Source organism: Lipotes vexillifer, unplaced genomic scaffold (genome assembly GCF_000442215.2).
Source record: "Lipotes vexillifer unplaced genomic scaffold, Lipotes_vexillifer_v1.1 scaffold657, whole genome shotgun sequence".
Classification (NCBI taxonomy): domain Eukaryota; kingdom Metazoa; phylum Chordata; class Mammalia; order Artiodactyla; family Lipotidae; genus Lipotes; species Lipotes vexillifer.
The window spans coordinates 1,363,157-1,387,014 of NW_006774518.1; the positions used below are offsets into that span (position 1 = coordinate 1,363,157).

Below are 23,858 nucleotides of genomic sequence, written 5' to 3' on the forward strand. Positions count from 1 at the left end.
ACGTGGTCTTGGATTTCCTCAGAGGCAGAACCCATTCTTGTTAAAGCTGGAAGCTGGGGACGGGCACTCAGGCACCTACGAAGAAGGTAGCAGTCTCTGAAGAACTTAGCAGAAGGTGATCTGGGTGAAAACAGGAGATATCATGAAATTCTCATTGAGAGTCTTGACTTCATAGGTTGATACTTTGAATGTTGTGGAATTGTTTTGGTCAGATACCCAGGACGCCCAATGTGTTTCTGAAAAGATACATTTTCTCCTACTGCCCATACTCAGGTCTCTATCAACATTGACTGCCTCTGACCCAATCTCCCTCTCCCCAACCACAGGGCAGTTTTGAAAACATGAACAATACTTGTTATAAACGTTTGGTGTGAATCCTCTGACCTGGAGGGAGTTTAAGCTTAGCTGGCATGGGCTTTCATGCACACTTGGCTTTAAGTTGGGAGAGAGGGATATGGATGGTGTCTTGGCACTTGGTTAGGCCCAAGATAACCGAAAGGTGAGAAACGAGCTGTTGAGGATCATAGGATTTTTTTTTCTTAATTTTTAAATTTTTTTGGCTGTGCAGCATGTGGGATTTTAGTTCCCCAACTAAGAATTGAACCTGGGCCCTCAGCAGTGGCAGTGTGAAGTCCTAACCACTGGACAGCCAGGGAATTCTCGCATCATAAGATTTTCGTCAAGATTCATAATAGTTTTGATCTGACTTGACAAATTGATTTTTATTTACCTGAATGTGAAAGGTTTCCCCCTAAAGAGTAGCAAAATTAATATGAACTAATGTAGTTAACATTGACTATAGACTGGAATTGTACAGATGGAGCAGTCTCACAATGTCTTAATGATAAAGAAGCTGTTTAAGGCATTCTTACTATAACTACTATGCTGGTGAAGAAATATGGATTCCTCCACCCCAACTCTGACAATCTTACATATTTGACAATAAATATACTAGAATCCGAATCTAGATAAATATTCTAGACCCAGAATCTAGAACCTCAGAGAATTAGACGAACACAAATGGCCTTAGATAATCCTCAGAAATCTAGATAACATTAGATTTTCAGAGCTATGAAGGTCATTTCACTGGTATATTTAATAAATGTTTATAGAACCTGTATGCAAGGCACAATGGGGGTATAAGACATCATTGATCCAACCAACTGGTGAGGAATTCATTATAGGCAAAATGAACAGTCAGAGCAGCAGCCCCCCAAATCAGAGCCATCCACCCAGGAGACATCATAAAGTGCTGGCTGAGGGTGATTAATTAGCCAGTCTAGAAGCCCATTTAGGTCTAAAAGGTGAGAACCATTTCAGGTCTGACCTCTTCCAGGCAACTCTCCCATAGCCTCTTATCAAACAAGTTTTTTTTTTTCAATCACCTTCTAAGATGTAGAAGATAATTCACCTCAGCCAGTCTCTATTTTCTAACAAACACCTGATGATGTGTGGGAGTAAATAAAGCCCAGCTCACAATTTTCTAGTCAGCAAGGGCTCCAGGGTGGCTTCAGTTCAACGAGGAGTGAGCACCAACTCTGGCATGTAAGACATGGGTCATGGAGACAGAATTTTTTTCCCAACATGGCTTCTCTGATGTTGAATAAGGTATGAAGTTCGGGTGAAGCCTTTTCCACATGTATCACACTGATAGGGTTTCTCACCAGTGTGGATTTTTTGGTGCTCAATAAGGCTTCTATTCCTAGTGAAACTTCTCTCACACTCATTACATTTATAAGACACGGGAGCCTCAACATTTTCCCACTGGCTTTCCATCCTCCCCTGACTCTCCCAGGTCTCTCCACGGTCAGGATTCTGAACGTTTTTATCGCCGTGGACCCTCTGATGTCTCAGGAGATGTGAATTGCGCCTAAAGGCTTTGCCGCACACATTGCACTGGTATGGCTTCTCCCCAGTGTGGATCTTGCGATGTTCAAGGAGGCTGCAGCTCTGGCTAAAGGTTTTCCCACAGTCATCACACTCGTAGGGCTTCTCCCCGGTGTGAGTTCTCTGGTGTTTGATAAGGTTTGAACTGTGACTGAAGACCTTGCCACATTCCTCACACTCATATGGTTTCTCCCCAGTGTGGACTCTCTGATGAATGACGAGGGCAGAGCTCCCGATGAAGGTCTTGCCACACTCCTCACATTCATAGGGTTTCTCCCCAGTGTGGATTCTCCTGTGCTTTGTCAGGCCTGAACTCTGAGCAAAAGTCTTTCCACATTCATGACAATAATGCCGCCTATTCCCTGCAGCACTTTTCTGCTTTCTTTGTAACATGCCCTCCTGATCACCAGCTTCTGCACATGCAGGAATCTGGCCAATGGCTTCACCCAAGTGGCATGGTATCTGACCAGACTCTTGTCCTGGATGGTCCTCGTCTGAAGGCAGGTCCCTGATCTTCGTCTGCACTGCACCACCTGAACAACAAATGGCCAGCAATTGTCAATTATGCCCTGCCACAGAGGAAAGCTTTGTGATGAGTCCCAGGGAGGAAAGAATTATAGAGGTGTATATATGCCATGGATGAAGATTTAAGTATTAGAATAAAGATGGGAATAAAGGGGGAGAACAGGCGTGCTGGGGAGGGAGACCTGAGAATGAGAATGGGGCCATTGGAAGAAGGGTACAATCTGGGAATGGAGAGATTGGAGGGAAGACCTCACACTCATGGTTTCTCCCCAGTGTGGACTCTCTGATGAATGACGAGGGCAGAGCTCCCGATGAAGGTCTTGCCACACTCCTCACATTCATAGGGTTTCTCCCCAGTGTGGATTCTCCTGTGCTTTGTCAGGCCTGAACTCTGAGCAAAAGTCTTTCCACATTCATGACAATAATGCCGCCTATTCCCTGCAGCACTTTTCTGCTTTCTTTGTAACATGCCCTCCTGATCACCAGCTTCTGCACATGCAGGAATCTGGCCAATGGCTTCACCCAAGTGGCATGGTATCTGACCAGACTCTTGTCCTGGATGGTCCTCGTCTGAAGGCAGGTCCCTGATCTTCGTCTGCACTGCACCACCTGAACAACAAATGGCCAGCAATTGTCAATTATGCCCTGCCACAGAGGAAAGCTTTGTGATGAGTCCCAGGGAGGAAAGAATTATAGAGGTGTATATATGCCATGGATGAAGATTTAAGTATTAGAATAAAGATGGGAATAAAGGGGGAGAACAGGCGTGCTGGGGAGGGAGACCTGAGAATGAGAATGGGGCCATTGGAAGAAGGGTACAATCTGGGAATGGAGAGATTGGAGGGAAGATGGTGAAGCCTGAAGACTGTGCTGGGGATAAATGCAGATGTTCTAAGTCCTAAGAAAGTAAGGCAGGGCCATGTGCTTAGGATTAGATACTAAAAGGGCTGAGCAGAAGGTGACAGTAAACAAGGCAAGTGAAAGGATTTCTGAAATGTTCTATGAGAAACAGGGAAAGTAGGAACTCAGAACTCACTGACCACTGGAAGGTGCAGTCATCTCTGGCTGCACCCCAGGCAGAGGCAGGGTCTGCCAAATAAAACTGGCATCAGTGCTGGGAGATCTGAGCTGGAGCCCCCACTGTGCTGCCAGTGAGCTACGTGAACTCAGACAAGCCAGGCAATCTTGTGCGCCTCTGCACTGCACACTCATCTCTAAGGCCAGGCTCTGCAGTCAATCTCTGGCTCACTTCTAGCTCTCACTCTATGGTCCCATGGCCCACCTCCTGAAGAGATCCCTCAGCTCTCCTGCACTATCAGGACTAGCAACAGGAAGGGAAGGGGAAGAAATCAGCATTTACTGAGCATCTACTATGAGCTGGACCTGTACTAAGGGCCGTACCTCCTCCATCCCACTTAAACTGAACTGACCAGGACAGTGGCAGGACAGATAAAAAAGCAAGGCTCAGAAGAGTTAATAAACTAGTCACACAGCTGGTTAGTAGTTGGGATTCAGAAATGGTGGTTCTAATTCCAAACATAATTCAAACAGTTTCTAACAGCCCAGTAGATTCTAATACACAAAGGAAGCCAGGAAACCTTATAAGAAATCAGTGCCCATTAGTCTTACCCAAGGAGATCAGGCTGCCACAGTTCTCCTGCCTTTCATCTCTGTAGAAGTTCACCTGAGATGAATCCAGCTGTGTCCATCCAGGAGTGAGGGTCAGGGCCACATCTTCCATTTTCAGCAGCCCCTGAAACAGTGAGTAATTCCATGTAATTCCTCTTGCCCAAAATCACTCCCAAAGCTGGGTACATGCAATGAAGGAGCATCCCCTTTACAGGAGCTCTTTACAAAAAAGCAAGTATGGCATACTTATGCCTACTTAACCCTATCTCTAATAACATCTCTGTCAAAAAAATAACCATTAAAGGAAAGAAATATACACATTATCAGTACTTTCATATAAACATCTAAACAGTCCAGAAGGTGAAAGGTTTGGAAAAACAAGGGCCATTGCAGTGAAAGGAGTGGAACCACATCCAAACTTTTCAAAATATTTGTGGTGTGCTTTGGCAAAGTGGGGATGGGGGCTTATTTGTATTAATGATTTTAAAATACAATGAAATCTAGGTCTGAGGTGAGGAAAAACCAGGGAAAATAGGTTCTACGGAGCCTCGACAAGCAGGACATGGAAGACTGGGTAAGAAATTAAACTCCAGGTTAAGTAAAGACTATTCAAATTGTAATATTAAATCTTAGACTAAAAGCACATGCCTTATCTGTTCCTTCAAGTTTAAGTTCCTAGAGGGCAGCGGGCATGACTCTATATCCCTCACTAGCAGCACAGTTTATGATACTTCAAAAAACAAAACCACATCCACCATCACAACAAAACCTTCAGTTTGTATTTGCTAAATTTCCCTTGCTGAAGAAGAAAGTCTCCTTGGTGAAGGAGCTGACCAAACAGATGGCTAGGAAGAGCAGGGAAGCACAGTCTCCAAGCTAGGAGTGAAACAGGAAAATCTTCTTAAGTGAATACCAAAATAATGACAGATGATGATTAGCAACCTTGGGATAAATGAGAATACTCAAACTCCATGTAGATCCAGGATGAGGGTGGAGGAGGCATGGAGAGAAAGGGATCTGATGGGAAGCCCATCAGCAGTGAAGGGTGCTGGGTGAGGGACAGGGGTTCCACCTCACCTGGGACTCTGGGGCAAGCCTGGTGGCTACCACTTCATCTTCTCTGCAGCGCCCTCCAGAGGCAAGCCTAGGAACCTGGAGAACTAAGAAGGAAAGAAGCTCTGGATGAGATTGACCCTGACATTCAACCTCCCTGGCATTCAGCCTCCGTGAGCCATGAAGTCCAAGTTCAAAAACTGCATAAATTCCCATAGAGAAGTTTATACAGTGTGTCTTTCCAAAATTCCTGATCCCTGCCAGCTCAAATCCTACGGCCTGAAGAGATGCGAGTACTCCACAGATGCACAAAACGATGGGCTGGATCCTTGGTAAGAAGTGGTAGCAACATAAAAACAAAACAAAACATTCCATCTGAAGAGTCTTTAATCTTGAATTTTGCTGAGAGAGGGAATAAGAGGATTTCTGCGGTTTCTTTTTTTGGCTGCACCACGTGGCATGAGGAACTTCCCTGACCAGGGATTGAACCCGCGCAACCTGCAGTGGAAGCACGGAGTCTTAAGCACTGGACCACCAGAGAAGTCCCAAGGGTTTTCGTTGTTCTTAAAATTTCTTTAGTAGCTCTTTGGGTGCTTTATTCTTTTTTTTTTTTGGCTGCATTGGGTCTTTGTTGCTGTGAGCAGGCTTTCTCTAGTTGTGGCGAACGGGGGCTACTCTTCGTTGCAGTACACAGGCTTCTCATTGCGGTGGCTTCTCTTGTTGCAGAGCACGGGCTCTAGGCACATGGGCTTCAGTAGTTGTGGCACGCAGGCTCAGTAGTTGTGGCTTGTGGGCTCTAGAGCGCAGGCTCAGTAGTTGTGGCGCATGGGCTTAGTTGCTCCGCGGCATGTGGGATCTTCCCGGAGCAGGACTGGAACCCGTGTCCCCTGCATCAGCAGGTAGATTCTTAACCACTGCACCACCAGGGAAGCCCTGGGTGCTTTATTCTTTAGTTCTGAAAGACTAAGAGGAGTCAGATAAGGCTGGGCCCAGAAAGGAAGAAATGGAAGTCTGCCTATATAGAACTTGCTCAGATTTGAGAGAAGTAAAGGGGAACTTTAGGTTTTCCTATGAAAGGTGAACTTTGCTGGAAGCAGGAAACAAGTTAGGTTAGGCTAGGACCTCTGTTCAGAAATAAAGATTTCCTGTTGGCTGGTGTATCCCAGTGTTGTTTGTCTTGGAAATCTGCCCAGATGTTCACAGTACGTGGGGAACACTCGGGAACATATAACAGTTTCCTACTGAGTGATTTTCACCCTGTTCTAAGTGACAGGTTTAGAAGATTAATACTCTTTGGTTTGTAGAAATCCTACAATTCTGGAATATTCTGACTGGCTTTACATATTCTGCCTTATATTCCTCATAGCACTCACCAATATTTGAAATCATATTAATTTATTTGCTATTCTCCTTATTAGAACGTAAGTTCCATTGGAGAAAGAAATCTGTCCTACTGACAATGCTATCCCTGGTACCTACAACACTGGCTACCACGTAGGGAGCCTCCAGAAATATATGTTGAATGAATGGAGATCACTGTGTTGCTACAAAAATCAACTCTTTCCAAACACCAATTTTAATAAAGTCTTATTTACCGTGTCCAGGTTTGGTTAGGAAAGCTTTCCACTATTGTTTGAAATTTCCCTATTAGTCTCAGTCTCAAAGTAAAGTAGATCTGCAAGGGGCGTATAAGACACCTATCAATAGATCTTGTAGGTGATCCTTAAATAAAATTGGTTGAAGTCTGCAGAATTCATACTGCCCAGAAGATAATACTCACCTCTGTCTGGTAGGGAGTGGGATCCCAGAGATTCATGCTTGAGTGGAGGCTTTCTTGGCTGGAATTGGGTATTTCGTGACCTCTGAGCTGGTGTCAACACTGCCATCTTGAAACAGAACAGTTCTTGCCCCTGTTCACCACCTGGGACCTAGAAATCATTCATTTATTTATTCATCAGACACTTCTATCACACTCTCTATGTGCTAGTACTTTCTATTTCCCAGGCACTATTTCTAAGAGCTTTATGAATATTAACTCACTTGATGCAGAGCGCAACAACCTTATGAGCTAGGTACTTTTATTATCTGTATTTTTGTAATGGGGAAACTGAGGCACAATGTTTAAGCAACTTGCCCAAGGTCACCCAGGTAAAAGCAGAAATGTTAGGATGGGAGCTCAGGCAGAATGAATCCAGCGCCCATGCTCTTAAGCATTACTCTGTACTCCCTCATTATATATACTTGTGCTTTTATGAAAACTCTTTGGGAATTGGGGCTAAGTTCTCAGAGAATACTAATATGTTTTCTTATCTAAAAAATGAAAATAATAATTTCTAGCTTACAGGGTTTTGGAGACCAGCAAATAAGATTGCAGTGTGTGAAATCACCTAACATAGGGCCTGGTACATGGTATGTCCTAATTAAATAAAAGTTTCCTTCCAGACATTTGTCATTAATTAATTTTCAAGTCACTTTCATAATAATTAGCTCATATGCAGTTTAGAATTTCCCATATCTAAAGAATGAAGAGCCTGAAGCTGAGACTTGAAATGATTCTTCTCTGTTCTCTGTTACAGGGCTAAGGGGCACTAATGCCAACTCAAGAACTTTGGTCTCTGGGTCACAGGTTAGAAGTCTTTGGTCTGGTTACGTACACGCTGAAAGGAACACACAAGGACACAGAATACTGCAAAGGGAAAACAGACTCATACAACATTCAGGAAGATGCAAGTAAAAATGAACCCTAGGGTTTCTAACTTGTGGTCCACCGACTCCCTCCTATGTATTCCATGAATGTGAATAGGAAAAATAACTTTATTTTTACTAGCTTTTAAGCAAAATTTAGCATTTCTTTCAATTATGAATGGAAGCAACAAACCAAGGTGTTATAAGCAGTACACAGGAATCTGTCACCAACTGAAACTGCAGATGTTCTCATACCACATTACAACCAGGTAAATGTCAAAGTCATTCATTGCCACTTTGAAATTATACTAGTTATTAGGCTGTCTCTAGATGTTAATATTTAGTGCATTAATTTTAAAAAGCACATATATAACTTTATCATAATTTAATGCTTTGCTAACTGTATTTCAATATATTTGAGTTCTTTTTAATCCTTTATATTTTCCCTTATGTATTTAAAAAATACTATTATGTGAAGGAGTCCAGGGACTTCACCTTACTGGCAAAGAGGTTCAGGTACAAAAAGAGACGGAGAACTTCTGGATCTTAAAGAAAAGCCCCTCACTCTGATCTGGAGATTTCAGGAAGAAACAGACCACAGCTTTCAGAGGCTAAATCTGTTCTCTCTACCTGCAGCATCGGCTCATCCAACTGCTTCTCCAAATACTCCAAGAGCACCACCACTTCCTCCCCGCTCTCCGGATGCTGCTTCCGCACCCAGCTCTGCAGGTCCCCCGGTAGGATGGTCAGGAACTGCTCCAGCACCAGCAGCTCCAGGATCTGCTCCTTAGTGTGCACCTCTGGCCGCAGCCACAGTCGGCAGAACTCCCGGAGCCGGCTCAGAGCCTCGCGGGGACCCTCAGCCTCCGGGTAGCGGAAGCCTCGGAAGCGCTGGCGGGAGTGCTCGGAGCCCGGAGCTGGGCTGCCTGGGGCGCCCGCCTCAGCAGCCAAGGCGGAGGCTTCCTCCTTCTCCACCTTCACGGTCAGGATCCCGGTCCGGTCCTCTGCAGACCGGGCGTCCAAGGCTGCGCTTTCCTTCGATTCTCTAGCCATCCTGGACCAAGGCAGTACTTGGGCCTCAGTCTAGCTGGGAGCTGTATTTCTTCGGAAAATTCTTGAAAGGTGGGAAATCACAATTATACTGTAAAACTGCAGTGGTCCCCTTTCGCGTGTCCAGGGGCACAGGACACCCCTGGGGCGCAACTTCACAGATTGCCCCCTGTAGTCCGTGCCTTTGCAGCGTCCTCCTCTGCACCCCACCCCGAATCCCACAATAAGTAACCCCAAAGGATGTCTTGGTGGAATGAACAGATTCCAGATGCTGGAGAAAAACTGAGGATGGGGCACAGGAAGCCTCGGTGGGAATCATTGCCACTTCCCGGGCTCTCTAGGAAGCACCTCTCTATGGTTGTCCCCAAGTTAACCCGTTAGCAACCATGCCCTTACCTCCACTCAAGGGAAGCAGTTAGGGGAAGGAGAAAAAAAGGATGACAGGCTCTGTATCATAAGAAATAAGACTAGATCTTTCAGTCCTGTAAGGATGCTGTTGTGCCCCCCCCCCACCCATGCTCTGATGTAAAGCTTGACTACAGAGCTGGCATAAAATTGACACTAAAATTCAGCAGAAAGCAGAGCTTCCTCAGAGCACCAGGCAGGAGGACATGCCCTTTCTCTCAGAAACATCGAAGACCACATCACCAGGCACTTGCTTGGAGAAGCAGTGGCTGCCCCTGGCTCTTGCTCCACTCCAGCTGCCATTCTTCCCTCCCTTTCAAGGCTAAACTACTTGAAGGAAAGCCCTCCAATCTCTGACTCTAGTCCTCACCTTAACACACTGTAGGTGGCAAACTGCCAACAAAGCCATTGAGATTGCTCCTGCAAAAGTAACTAGAGATTCTGTCCCTCTTCCCCTCCACACACAACAGCTACCACTTTCTATTTTCCATGGCTTCCTCTCAGGCAACCAGGATTTCCAGGCTTCCCACTACCAGAAACTCTCTAGTCCCCAGCATCAGGGACCATATTATCTTGGGCTTTCATTCTTCTTCTTTCCAGTCCTCATTTATGGTCTGGCATAGTGGTTAGATCCACCGACTCTCAAGCCAAGTTACCTGGGTATGTAATCCTGGCTGTACCATGTACTAGCCGGGTGACCTTGGTAAATTACTTATCCTCTCTGTGCCTGACTTTCCCAATCTATAAATGGGGATAGTAACAGTAGATAGTGATGGAGGAAAATTTCGCCTGTTGAGGTATGGGGAAGTCATTCTGACTTATATGATGTACATCTGTTCTAACCATTAAAAGAGAATGCATTTACCATATTGTTCACAATGTCCACTTTGAAGATAGAGATAAATGCCCCCCTACCCCGCCCATGCTATTACTCCTTCAAAGATGAGGGTCCCTTCCCAGACACCAAGGTCATGCTGACTCGCTGTGTATGTGCTAATCTGTCTCTTTTGAAACGTTGAAGGAATGCACCCTTGTCATGTTTGATATTTGTTCTTTGTTCTGACAAGATATGAAACTGTGGTTCGGGCATCCAAAATGGAACCGGGTAACCATTGTGCATGTGGTCTCAGAAATGTTCCTGCGTCACTGAGAACCTGAATTTTCTGAACTGTATCAAACTCAAGGACACTATCAGCTGTTCTCAAAACAATATCTGCTAGTAGCTGCCAGCTGCAACCTTAAGGTCTCAAGGTCTCCCCTTGTAACTATGTAACCCATTTTGGACCCCAACCAACCCTTGCTTAGCAAGTACCCTTACTTCTTGCCAGCTCCAATCCTAATTCTTTTATTTATTTATTTGGCTGTGTCAGGTCTTAGTTGTGGCATGTGGGATCTTTCATTGTGGCGCATGTGCAGGCTCAGTAGTTGCAGCATGCAGGCTCTCTAGCTGTGGCGCGTGGGCTCTAGAGCACGTGGGCTTAGATGCCCTGTGGCATGTGGGATCTTAGTTCCCCGACCAGGGATTGTACCCCTGTCCCCTGCATTGGAAGGCAGATTCTTAAACACTGGACCACCAGGGAAGTCCCCTCCAATCCTAATTCTTGACAATTTGTGTACAAATTGTTTTTTGCCTACCTAAGCCCCTGCCCCCCATTTTGTAGTCTGACAGAACACAATTCAAGTGCTTCTTGAATCCATGTCTCTTGGGTTACAGTCCTCAGTTTGGCTTGAAAGAAACTCTTTTCTATTATTATTATAGATTGTTTATTGATTATTGCATTGATGAAAGTGATGTTGTGAGCATTAAGGTGAGTTTTTGTGTAAAGTGCTTAGAACAATGCCTGGCCTATAATAAATTAGGCCTACCCTAAAATGGAAGCTCCGAGATTCCTTTGAACCAGGCAGGATTAGATTTTAAGCCAGAAATGACTGTGAAGTTATTTTGGTGGACCAAGATGTCAGTAAGTCCCCTTTCTACCCAATGGAATACAAGTTTGATAGAAGTTCACTAAATGGAAGAATACCATGCTGATACCTTCCTGAGTTTTTTTGTTTGTTTGTTTTTATAAATTTATTTATTTGTTTTTGGCTGTGTTGGGTCTTCATTTCTGTGCGAGGTCTTTCTCCAGTTGCAGCGAGCGGGGGCCACTCTTCATCGCGGCGCGTGGGCCTCTCACTGTCGCGGCCTCTTGATGAGGAGCACAGGCTCCAGACGCACAGGCTCAGTAGCTGTGGCTCACGGGCCCAGTTGCTCCGCGGCATGTGGGATCCTCCCAGACCAGGGCTCGAAACAGTGTCCCCTGCATCGGCAGGCAGACTCTCAACCACTGTGCCACCAGGGAAGCCCCCTTCCTGAGTTTTTATTCCTTAGTTTTTATTCCCTCTGCAGTTCAAGGGATAACAAAGAGATAAAACTTAAGAAAATGAGAGATGTCAAGGCTGTTACAAAGGAAAACTACTAGAAAATATTCTTCTTTTGATGAGCTGCCATACTAGGTACAGGGCACTGCCATGAAGCATTGGCAAAGTAAGAGAACCTGAATCTAGTTTCTAGATCCTAATACCTTTGTATAGGTGAGATACAGAAGCAAGTTAAGCAGTTTTCAAACACCTCAGCACATTAGGATCACTGGGGAGCTTTTAAAACATCCTGATACCTTGGCTGAAACTGAAATCAATTAAATCAGAATGTCAGAGGGTGGGACTCAGGCATGAATGACTTTAAATATTTCCTAGGTAATTCCAGTATGCAGCTGAGTTTGAGAATTAATGAGTTAAATGATACTTAAAAGAAGTAATCAACCAAATCCAGAATGTGGGACATTCTATATTCTATAGAACAGAAGATTCAGGTTCTTCAACAAATAAATGGCATCTTTCAAAAAGGCAGGGGAGAAAGGGGAGCTGTCATATATTAAAAGAGACTGAATAGATATACCAACCAAATGCAATGGTAAACCTTATTTGGGCCCTAATCAGACCAGAACAACTGTAAAATGGCATATTTGAGACAACTGGGAAAACTATAACACAATGACATTAAGGAATCACTACCAATTTAGTTGCCATAATGATACTATGTTAAGAAAAAAGTCCTCATTTGTTAGAAATTCATACTGAAATTTGTACTTGTGGGTGAACTGATATAATGTCTAGATTTGCTTTGAAATACTCAGAAAGAAACAGAAAGAAAGAAAATGGTGAAAAGATGAAAGTTGTTGAAGTTGCGTGAGAGGCAGAGGGGGGTTCATTGTAATATTCTCTTTACACTTATATATGTTTTAAATTTTCCATAGTAATTTTCTTTTAAATTAAACAAAATCCTACCTTCCTTCCTGAATAATTCCATCCAAAAGGTAGGGCCAAAGGAAGTGGGAGAGGAGGTGACAGCCCAGCCCAGAGTGAGTTCGGAGCCCCAGTGAGTGAGAAGTGTTCAGAGGGGTGAAGGGAGTTAGCTACAGCAGGAAAATTTACACTGGTATATTACAACTACCTACTCCACAGACCCCATTCAAGTTTCACCAACGTAAGATCTGAGGTCTGAGCCCATGAGAGGAGCAAGATGAGATGGGGAAATTGATTACACACAGGAAGGATTAATCAATTAAGTAAATATACAAGATATTGGGAGCCAGATTCCTCATGTCAGAAAAGGAGTTACAGGGCTTCCCTGGTGGCGCAGTGGTTGAGAGTCCGCCTGCCGATGCAGGGGACACGGGTTCGTGCCCCGGTCGGGGAAGATCCCACATGCCGCAGAGCGGCTGGGCCCGTGAGCCATGGCCACTGAGCCTGCGCGTCCGGAGCCTGTGCTCCGCAATGGGAGAGACCACAACAGTGAGAGGCCCGCGTACTGCAAAAAAAAAAAAAAAAAGAAAGAAAGAAAACAAAAAAGAAAAGGAGTTACAAACATGAAAAAGAGAAAGGCCGAAATGAATCCTGTGGTGTTGGATTGGAATTGAAGGTACCAGCGTGAACTCAATTCCCAATATCTACAGTTACTTATAGAAATAAATATAGGTGTAGGCACGTAGGGGTATACGTGTATATACCGTATTTGATAAATAGCACTGCAATGTTTTGATATAAATGGAAAAAAAAATTTGGTTGACAAATTAAAAATTACTTCCAGTTGTTTAAAGACTTAAAAGTCAAAAAGGAAAACTTTCACACTTTTAGAAAAAAATTAGAAGCATTTTTTTATGCTCTTGAATAAAGCAAGATTTCTTTTAAAATACACAAACTGCACAAAATGTGAAGGAAAAATTTCGTAAATTTGACATCATTAAAATTTAAAACTACATCAAAAGATACTGGAAACAAGTAGAAACTACAAACAGAAGACTGACAGAAGATATTTGCAAGCCATATGATCAACAAGGATCAATATACAGACTATACAGAAAGCACTAACAAATAAACAAGAAAAAAGCCAACAACCAAACAGAATAATTGACAAGAACCATACACAGGCAATTCATAGATGTGGAATCTGGAATGACCAACAAACATAAGCAAAGATCCTTACTTAACCTCATTATTTACTAAGAGAAGATAAATTTTAAGCCATTTCATACCCATACCTCAGCAAAATTTTGCAGAGCTTCAATAATATTTGCTAGCAAGAATGTGAAAATTTTTGAACTCTTGTACACAGCTGATGGGTGTGTAAGCCGGTACGCTCATCTTAAAAAGCAATTTCAGGGACTTCCCTGGTGGTCCAGTGGTTAAGACTCTGTGCTCCCAATGCCGGGGCATGGGTTAGATCCCTGATCAGGAAACTAAGATCCCACATGGCACGGCCAAAAAAAGAAAAGCTATGTCAGTATATACTGTATAGTAAAGTTGAAAATGATATACACATGGACTTAACAGCTTTAAATTATTTAACCTGTAGGAGTCTTGTACATGAACAATAATGTTAATTGAGTCACTTTTCTGAGCCAGACACTGTTTTAGATATTCAGGATACAACAGTAACAAAAAAAGGACAAAGATTTCTGCCCTCATGGAGTTTATATTCCAGTGGGCATTGACAAAAAAATAAACTATGAGAAGAATAAATACATAAATTTTAATAGGACGTCACGAGCACATTGTTTTAAAAAAAGGAATAAAAGAATAAAACAGAATTAGGACAAGACCCTGGTCATATTTTTACCAGTCTATTCCTCAAGATTGTTTATGTAGCTGGTAATCTTGAAAGATGAGATAACACATCCCAGTGGTCAATTACCAGGCTTACTTACTGCTTGTTATAAAAGCTGAGGATTTCCTAAATTCAGGCTTCCCTGGATGCAACATAGGCATGTTGTGTGTATAGCACCCACCTGAGCCCATCATGTCACCTCCTTGGGACTTGGGGGCAAGGGCAACTGATGCAAATACGATGATCTCATGCTGCTTGCTATCTATGAATAACAAGTGTTAGGCTTGCTATCTATAAGAAATGGGCTGGGAAAAAAAGAAAAAAAGTAAAAGAAAAAGATCAGGGCCTTATATTCTGGACCCATGCAACAAGACATGTAGGAGCACAAAAGGCCCAAGGAGGACTGTCAAGCCTAAGGTTTTTGAGAATTGGAGAAGAATAACAATTACAAGGACTTTTAAATAGTATGGCTATTTGGGGGGGTGTGGAGGTGGGCGGGCATCGATGCATTGGAGAAACACAATGAAATTCTGAAGGCAAAATGTGAAAGGCATTGGGCCTCCTTGGAATCATATAAAATCCTTTGTTTCTGACCCAGGAACTCGTATTTTATGCCAGATTACATGAAACAATCACAGGCTAAGCTAATTAGCTTGTTACTAGAGTGAAATGAAATCCCAGACCCCTAAAATCTGAGAAAATATGTCCAACAGTCTTTGTCAATGTCCTTTTGCACGTATTTGTTCTTGGGTCAAAGATTCTGGCTATGCATACACATCTATCTCATGATTTGGAGCATTACTTATGAATTTTCCTTAGACATATATTCCCTTTCAGTATTATAGTGATAAAGCTTTGCATGCATAATGATTTTTTAATAATTCTAATTCCCTCATGATATATACATATATTGGTATAGGAGGCCAGCACTCACTCTAGACACATTTTAACTCTTGCACTGCTTTTACCTCTTGAGGAACAGTCACCTTGCTGCCAGACAAAATTAAAGGTATTACGGCTAATTTGTAGACTCCTTAAAAATATTTCAGTTTATTAACTCCTCCCCATGGTCACTTTTAAAGACCCCCTTGAAACTAAAAGATTCACTTCTCTGCTGAAACACAGAGAAATTTAGGGACTGCTCAAGTTCCCCGTCTAATTATTAGCAAAATTAGCACTAGAAGCTTTGTCACCCAGAGCTTCAGTTATCCAGTAAGATTTCTACCCACCTATATTGTTTCTCATGAACAGTACCCCTCACCTACATTATTCAGCAGCTGTTGTACAGGACTCCTGGCTTGGGTAGTCCACAGTCCCATGAATAAGACTGGAATTTCAGTCAGACCTAAGGAAACAGATTCAGGAAAGTAAATAATAGAAGTGGAGGAAGTTGGAAAGTGGCAAATGACATCAAGCACTTGGTTAGGTACTGCCACTGTGAAAGGCTACAGCATGAGCTGTGATGAAAGCCAGCCTTTGATGTGATCTCAAAGAGAAGTCTAGTATATTCCTTCTCTCTCCATTTCTCTACCTTGCTCCCAAGGGGATTGGGCAAACCTGGAAACACTGCCCTAGATACCTGCATTTTCTCTATGAGTCAAAGAAAGTTTCCTAAGGGTGAACAGAATGTAGAAGACATCTAGAATTTCCCAAATTGTGGGTTGAGTTCTGAGTTAACTTCTTGCTATATGAGCTTCAGAGAATCTCCTGGTTACAGCCTTCATCTAGCTCATCTGATAGTAATACCTTTCTGTTCAACAATTAGTTCTATACGTTAAAAGTGCCCCCAAAGCACTGGCCTCTGATGCATTGGGTATCATCTTGTTAAATATTCAAGGGTAGGATGATCAGCTACTGGTCCGAGTGTGAGGATGTTATCCAGAATGTGAAGAGGAGGTGGTGACTGTGCTGGAGGATCTGGAGAGAGAACTTGGTGAACCAGGAGAGCATATGAAAAGGTTGATGTGGGACTCGTGTGTGTGTGTGTGTGTGTGTGTGTGTGTGTGTGTGTGTGTATGATACAAAACGGAAATGGGTGAGTCAGGGCTCTTTCTGAATAGGCTCCACCACACCTATTTCTTGTCATTCCACCACCCCTTGAGCAGTGGTTCTTGACTTCATTTAGTTCTCCAACCCTTTTGAAAATATGATGGACATTACGGATCCTCAGTGTATTAAAATTAATCACTACCATAGTAATGCCCTTTTGAATCTAAATATTCTTAATTACTCATAGGTCCCAGCTGATCCTCTTGGGAAGGAAAGAAGGAGTTGTTATGTCTCCAAACAGATAAGGAATCCCTGAAATTTCACCTCTGGTCCCATAAGCCACATCCCCTTTAAGAGGCTGGTGAGGGGAAAGGCTGCCTCTGGGGGCTCACGTTTTCTAGAAAGCCTCAGCTGACTTCAGTGGGAGGTGAGCCACTCCGCAGAACTGAGAGTTTCAGGTAGTCAAATGGACAAGTATGAATTTTTGGTTTTTTAACACATGGTTTTTCTGGTTACACACATTTTTTTAAAAATTGATTGAATGCTAAATTTGTAATTACTCCTTAGTTTATAAGGACAGAGAGACCAGAATCACATGGTAAATAAAAGCATCTCCTGAACTGATTCTCTTTAAACTGTAATTTTTTAAAAATCTTGACTCCATTTTTGCTGTTTGATCACTGACAGCATTCAACCTCTATCTTCCCCTTCCCTTCTGCCCCACATCTGGGCAAGTTTATAAGAAATCCCAGTGCCTCCTCACTTGGCACCTGAAGGAAGTTCAAGCTATGCAAGCCCTTATCTATTTGTGCAATGAGAACCATTTCCTGGACCCATCCCCTAATCACAATAAAAACCAGGGCCACTAACTCTCACTCTCCTTATGCTACTCAAGCCAGTTCTGGACCAGCTTGGGTGCTGCCCTGCTATCTCCAGAGAGTTCCATGATGAGAGTAATCAATTTTTCATACATTCTTGTGTGTGTGCATGGCATCATCTCTAGTAACTGGGAAGGGGGGTCCATACCACCTCTGTAGGATCATCACATTCACAGTTCAAAGATAAGTAACACAGAATGTGAAAGGGCCGTATAATCCCCCATCCACCCTAGTTACCATGTTGACGGTTTGTTGCATATTTGCCCTGCACAGTCAAATCCTGACACATCCATAACCATTCTGCACCATTCTGGATAAGTTCCTATGCCCATCTTCAGTCCTTTTACCGACTGATGTCCACTGTCTGAACTTTTCCTTCCTTTCTTCATCCCACGTACATGTTCTCTGTCTTTCTGGCCCCTGGCACCACAGATTTCATCTTTCTCATGCCCTTCTCATATTATTCCCTCTTCATATACTTTTCAGATATACACAAACTTCCTACTCTTGCATTTCATTTGGAAGATTTTCTCCCTTACAACAGGTCCCTTCTTTTCACTGGATTATTGTTTCAGATGGAAAGGTCAGGACTGATAAAGGGATAGCAGTTCCAAAGAAAATACAGAGTTATATGGGAAGGTATGTAGAACACTGAATGAGAGCACTCACCAGGATCCGAAGTGTGAAAAAAACAATGGACATGAGATTAGATCAGAACATCAGCAGACAACTCCAGACCTAAGCAAAGCAACAGAAGGGAAAAACTCAAGAGATTTAATATGGCAGTTTTTAAAGCATCTTATGGATGATGACCCAATGCTCTGATGTCTTGTACTCAGAATACCGATGACTTTTTGTAACGCTGAAGATGTGATGGGAAAGCACTAAGGGAATTTCAGGTGACTAAGCTTAAATGAAGGAATCTGAGAATACCAGTATGAAGCATGACCCTGTAAATAGACTGGAATTTGGAGTCAAAAGCCAAGGATTTAACTAAGAAGACCCGATGTGAGATGTTAACATTAGAGGAAGCTGGGTGAAAGGTATATAAGCACTCTATCTATCTTTGCAACTTTGTTATAAGTCTAAAATTATTCCATAATTTAAAGTTACTAAAAATAAACGTCCAGGGTTTAAGCCTTGGTGCTGAGGCCTGGGTTTTGTGAATCTTCAATTCCTCATCTGTAAAACAGGATAATGATAATACTCATTTCCCTGTGTGGTTGTTGTGAGGACCAACTGTGGTTAAGTAAGTGGAACCCAGCCAGTGCTGGTCACTATCCCAGGGGAGCATCACGCAGGTGTCAGAGGGAAGAAGTAGGCACAAAAGGTGTTTACTATGCAGGTACGAGTCACGGGGAACACCAAAGACCCATTTACTGTAAAACATCAGCAGAGCTCTACGGGATCTTTAGGGATTAAACACAGATACAGATCTTTCTGGCATGTTGGCTATAGCAGTGCCATTTATTACATTATTAGAAAAGTTTAGCAGCCATCTCAAAGAGAATAAATAAGAGAGATGGGGGTAGTAAGAACAGGAAGGCGCAAAGGAACCAAAGGGAAAGTAGCAGCTTCAAAAACCCAAATCTGCCTCTTTGAATATCCCCAGACCAAAATACACTTAGTGGAGACAGGAAGAAAGGTGTTTTCTAGTCTCAACCTACCCCGCACAACTTGGCCAGTGATCTGGAAAACTTGCACACAGCTTGGATTAGACCAGCTCTGCCACGACGTGGATCTTCTGATGGCGGATGAGGTTGCAGTGGCGATTAAAGCTTTTCCCACATTTGTTGCAATGGTGAGGTCGTTCCCCTGTGTGGCTTCTCTGATGCTCGATGAGAAATGAACGCCGACCGTAGCTCTTGTTGCACTGGCTGCACTGATAGGGCTTTTCTCCCTTGTGGATTCTCTGATGCTGGATGAGACCGGCACTCTGACTGAAGGCCTTCCCACACTCCTTACAGTGGTACCGTTTCTGAATATTGTGGATTCCTCGGTGATTAAAAAGACCCGAACTCCGACTGAAGGTTTTCCCACACTCATTATATTCGTAGGGTCTTTCTCCAGTGTGAACTCTTTGATGTCGAACAAGACCTGAGCTCTGAGCAAAGCTCTTCCCACATTCTTCACATCTGTGTGGTCCGGTTCCTAAGGGGTTTCCCCAGTGCCTCTCTACCCCACCCTTGCAGTCACCAACTTCTCTGTGTCGCAGATCCTGCTGTGATATCTCCCAGGTCTGTCCGTAAGACATTTTCCCATGTGGTTCCACTCTCTTAGGACAGTCTTTCCTTAGCACCAACTCTCTGTTCTCAGTCTTGGTCATTCCATCTGAAACAAAAAAGACCAGGTAAATTTCACTTGTTCCCTGAGCCTAGTGACAGGAGGGTCACTATGTGCACAGAAATGCAAGGTGCTTCTATCCTGATGTCACTCTACGTCATAGAGTAGGGAGGAGGTTAGAAGCAGAAGGGCCAGTGTGTTAACACCTTCCTCTAGGTAATGAGGGAGGTTTGCCCTCTTTGGAGAATTGCAGCTTGGTCCACCCCAACATGGATAGGGCCTGGAGAGAATTTTTTTTATACTTCTTCATGGGAAGAGAAGGGTCAGGATCAGAGTGGCTTCTTTGGAGTCTTCCCTGAGAACTCCCTCCCCTGTGAGGCAGGGAGCCTCCAAGTGACCCTTTCCAAGGAAACTGACCTTATGTATACATTCATTCATTCAGTCATTTATGGAACAAGCGCTGAGCTTCTCCTATTCTAGGTGCTTCAGGCAGTACTTTATGTTTCTAATCCATAACCATCCCGGGTGCATCCCCAGCACAAAGCCTTTGCTCTAGCGCCTCTCTCTTTCTGGAAAGCTCGGACCTCAGATAACAGCAACCCTCACTCTCTCACTTCCTTCAAGGTTTTGCTCAATTCTCACCCTAATTCTTCTATTTAAAACTACAATCTGTGTGCCCCATCCATAGCAGTCATAATCCCTCTTAGGCAGTCCTATTTGTGCTTCATTCCATAACACCACCTCCTAACATATCATCTCCTTATTTATATGCTTATTGTCTCCCCCTTGCTACAATCTCATCTCCACGGAAACAGGATCTTTCTGGTTTATTCCCTGAGAAGCAAGCTTGGCACATAGTGGCTGATCAATAAATATTTGCTGAATGAATAAAAGAGAAAGGACTGAAATCAGCACTACTACTATGGTCTCAACTGACTGGCCCAGGGACCAGCGCTGAGGCAAAGGCTGCCTGTTGGACTGGTTCATGTTGGACAGTGTCCAACCAACCCAATTAGACCCTCTCTGCTTGGAGGAGTTGAAGGTGAGAATGGAGACAAACAGACCCAAACTGTCTAAATGCTAGAGAGCAGCTGCTGTGGAATTCTTAGGGTTCCCCAGGTGTGATTCCCACCTTGCAACCCAGAAAAGCCCAAGGAAAATTGCCCCCAACCCCCTCCTTTAACCATCATCTGGCTTTTTCTCCCATATCTAACTGCACTGTCCCTCACACACCTGGACAGGTACCTCTTAGGACTCCTCTGGGGTGAGACCATGGTTCTTCTCCTCCTTTTAGCCGGGAGATGACAACAGGTTTGCAAAACAGAAATGTGCCTGCAGAGAAGAAATGGGCCACAAGTGAGATCAGTACTGCTGCCCAAACTTCACATTTATATCTGAAATGCACAAAGGAACTGGGTAGAATATAAAAATGAATACATTTCTCACCTTTTAATAATTATCATTTATACAGCTTTCCATGACTTACAAAGCACTTTCACATACATTATCAAACTAATTCACCACAACCCCCCCTGATGCTATTATCCCACTTCTTTAAAGAACTAGGAAAAAAAAAAAAGAACTAGGAAAAAAATAAAAAGGAAGACAGACATATAGCTAGACAGACTCTATATTTAGAAAAAAGTCTGGAAAATATACAGCAATTTGACAAGAGTGGTTACTCCTGGGGAGTTGGACTTAGAGGAGAACTCTTACTTTTTACTATGTAAACTTAGGCATTATTTGTATTTTTTTTTTTTTACTATCACTAAGAATTCTAAACGAAATTCAAACTCGGTGATATAAAGTAACTTTAAATGTTGCATGGCTAAAAAACCAAACAGCTGGAACTTCGATTTGGTCCTTTTAATCCCAAACACTATGTTGCTTTACAAAATAAGCTTTTCCTAAATGTATAACACACACCTGCATTGATAGTCCTATAGGGAGAATTCTCTGATCTGTAGATGCCCTCTGGATACTCTCCTGTAGCCACTGTAGATGCTTAATAAATATTTGTTGAATGAATAAATGACTAGAAGGATGGATGGGGGAATAGACTTACTCAGATGTACCCTGGAAGAAGGGTTCTCAGCAGGGTTCTACATGCAGTTTGGAAAGTAGAAGAAAGGAGAAAATAGATGGAAAATGAAAAATCCAAGTTCATGGGGAGAGGAGGAAGAAAGTAGCAAAGGAACTGACTGGAAAGATGCTCATAAAGGGGGAAAATGAAACCAGAAAGAATTTTAATAAGGTGAAGTCATGGGAGTCAGAGGAAGGTCTGCAGCGTGCACAGAATTTACTCATCAAATATAATTTTAATTTAAATGAAGAGATGTGTTCCAAAATCCATGATAAGTGTATGATTGGTAGGATAAATGAAATGAATAGAAGCAGGAGGCAGAGCGGCAAGAAAAGCTGTGACTTTGATACATATGGAGGTAATGTGAAAATGAAAACAGGAAACCTCTGCTGTAGATGGGTTACCAGAAGGGTAACAAAAAGTCAGAAAGAGGCTGTGGTGTTATGTGTGGGAAATTAGACAGAATTTGGAGCCAAATGGTGCAGGGAGAGCTAGAATGGGAAGGCAGCTGACTCAGCCCCAAGTGCCCACTACTATACCCACTGGTGCCCAGTACTGACACCACTAAAGAGATTGCATACAAGGAAATGGCAAAGTCTATTCCACTGGATTTTCTCATCCCGTTTGCCACCTACTAAGCATATCTCATAACTTCTGACTGCAAATGTAAACCCAAATTGATAAGGGTGGCACTGGTAATTTCTGATAAGAACAGTTACTATATATTAAGCATAATATGTGCCAAGTGTTTTTCACAAATTGTTTGTATTCAACACTCACAACAACCTTCTGAGGTACATTTTTGTTATAGACTGAACTGTGTCATCCCCACTGCAAATTCATATGTTGAAGCCCTGTTTTTATTTATTTATTTGTTTAATTTTGGCTGCATTGGGTGTTCGATGCTGCACCCGGGTTTCTCTAGTTGCGGCAAGCGGGGGCTACTCTTCGTTGCGGTGTGTGGGCTTCTCATTGCGGTGGCTTCTCTTGTTGCAGAGCACGGGCTCTAGGCGCATGGGCTCAGTAGTTGTGGCTCACGGGCTCTAGAGTGCAGGCTCAGTAGTTGTGGCACATGGGCTTAGTTGCTCCGCTGCATGTGGGATCTTCCCAGACCATGGCTCGAACCCATGTCTCCTGCACTGGCAGATGGATTCTTAACCACTGCACCACCAGGGAAGCCCTGAAGCCCTGTTTTTGGAGATAAGGTCTTTAGGGAGATAATTAAGGTAATTAAAGGTGGGGCCATAATCCAATAGGACTGATGTTCTTAGAAGAAGAGGAAGAACTACCAGAGCGCTCTCTGACTCTCTCTCTGTCTCTCTCTCCCTCTCTCCACAGGCACATGCAGAGAGGAATGCCCATGTGAGGACACAGCAAGAAGTCCGCTCTCTACAATCCAGGAAGACAGGTCTCACCAGAAACCAACTCTGATGGCACTCTGATCTTCAATTTCTAGCCTCCAGAACTATGAGAAAAAAAACTTCTGTCGTTTAAGCCACCCAGTCTGTGATATTCTGTTACAGCAGCCTGAGCAGACTAAGACAATACTATTATTAACCCCATTTTGCAGATGAAGAAACCTTGATCAATCAGTTAAGTAAACTGCCCAGGTACAAGCAGCTTCCAAGAGGCAAAGCCATGATATGAACCTGTCTGTCAAACCTTGAAGCCCATTCCCTAAAGCTGTGCTCCACAGTGATTCCTAAAAGTCTTCCTAATGTACCATGTGCCAGCAGACAAGAGAGCTTCCAGAATGGTACCCACGGGAAGACTGCATGCAGGGGATCGGGACAAAGACAAGCACACTAGGCACTTGGAAGCACTGAACATTGCTGGTAAAGCGTCTTCTGACCCCCTGGTTTCCCAGCTCTGGTTTTTTGTTGGTTTGTACTTGACCAGGCGGGATATGTTCAACACCAGATAAATCCTGTCCCTCACCTGTCTTTCCCATACTGTGGGCCTCCTGAGCAGGGTCACATGTGAGCTGGGGCTCCTTAGGCTGGGACTGAAGGCCCAGTGACATCTGCTCTCCTAGAGACACTGTCTCTTTAGAGAGGACTTCTCTTCGGTGTCTGTAGGCTACCATTTAGAACTAAAGAGACAAGATTTGACTTCTGAAGAAATTAATTGTCTAAAGAAACATTTCCCAGAGAGAGGCAGAAAGCTGAGTCTTATTTAATCAGCAAAGTCAAGAGGATACAAAGCAGAGGACACAAAGGTCCTTGGTGACCTACATATACTCTTT

General features: G+C 43.4%; 2 protein-coding genes across 2 annotated transcripts in view; both read right to left on the bottom strand.

Moving 5' to 3' along the window:
- Nucleotides 1–1,351: 1,351 nt before the first annotated feature.
- On the bottom strand, nt 1,352–9,087 carry ZKSCAN4 (zinc finger with KRAB and SCAN domains 4). The gene is made up of 5 exons (XM_007449240.1): nt 8,410–9,087; nt 6,875–7,022; nt 5,119–5,201; nt 4,042–4,165; nt 1,352–2,420 (listed from the first exon to the last, which is right to left on the bottom strand). The coding sequence occupies exons 1-5, from the start codon at nt 8,830–8,832 to the stop codon at nt 1,558–1,560; spliced, it is 1,641 nt and encodes a 546-aa protein (XP_007449302.1). The 5' UTR covers nt 8,833–9,087; the 3' UTR covers nt 1,352–1,557.
- Nucleotides 9,088–18,961: 9,874 nt separating this feature from the next.
- Nucleotides 18,962–23,858, bottom strand: part of ZSCAN9 (zinc finger and SCAN domain containing 9) — a 5,364-nt gene continuing 467 nt past the window's right edge. Inside the window, 2 exon segments of the mRNA XM_007449239.1 lie at nt 18,962–19,578; nt 23,552–23,705. Of these exon segments, the coding sequence (XP_007449301.1) occupies nt 18,962–19,578; nt 23,552–23,705 (771 nt within the window).

What these genes read in the sequence shown, in the direction of transcription:
- ZKSCAN4 (XM_007449240.1), bottom strand. Translation starts at nt 8,832, where the DNA reads ATGGCTAGAGAATCGAAGGAAAGCGCAGCCTTGGACGCCCGGTCTGCA. An exon ending in GGCTTGCCCCAGAGTCCCAG is followed by an intron (nt 4,166 to 5,118) that starts GTGAGGTGGAAC and finishes TCACTGTTTCAG; the next exon opens with GGGCTGCTGAAAATGGAAGA. An exon ending in TGGCAGCCTGATCTCCTTGG is followed by an intron (nt 2,421 to 4,041) that starts GTAAGACTAATG and finishes TTTGTTGTTCAG; the next exon opens with GTGGTGCAGTGCAGACGAAG.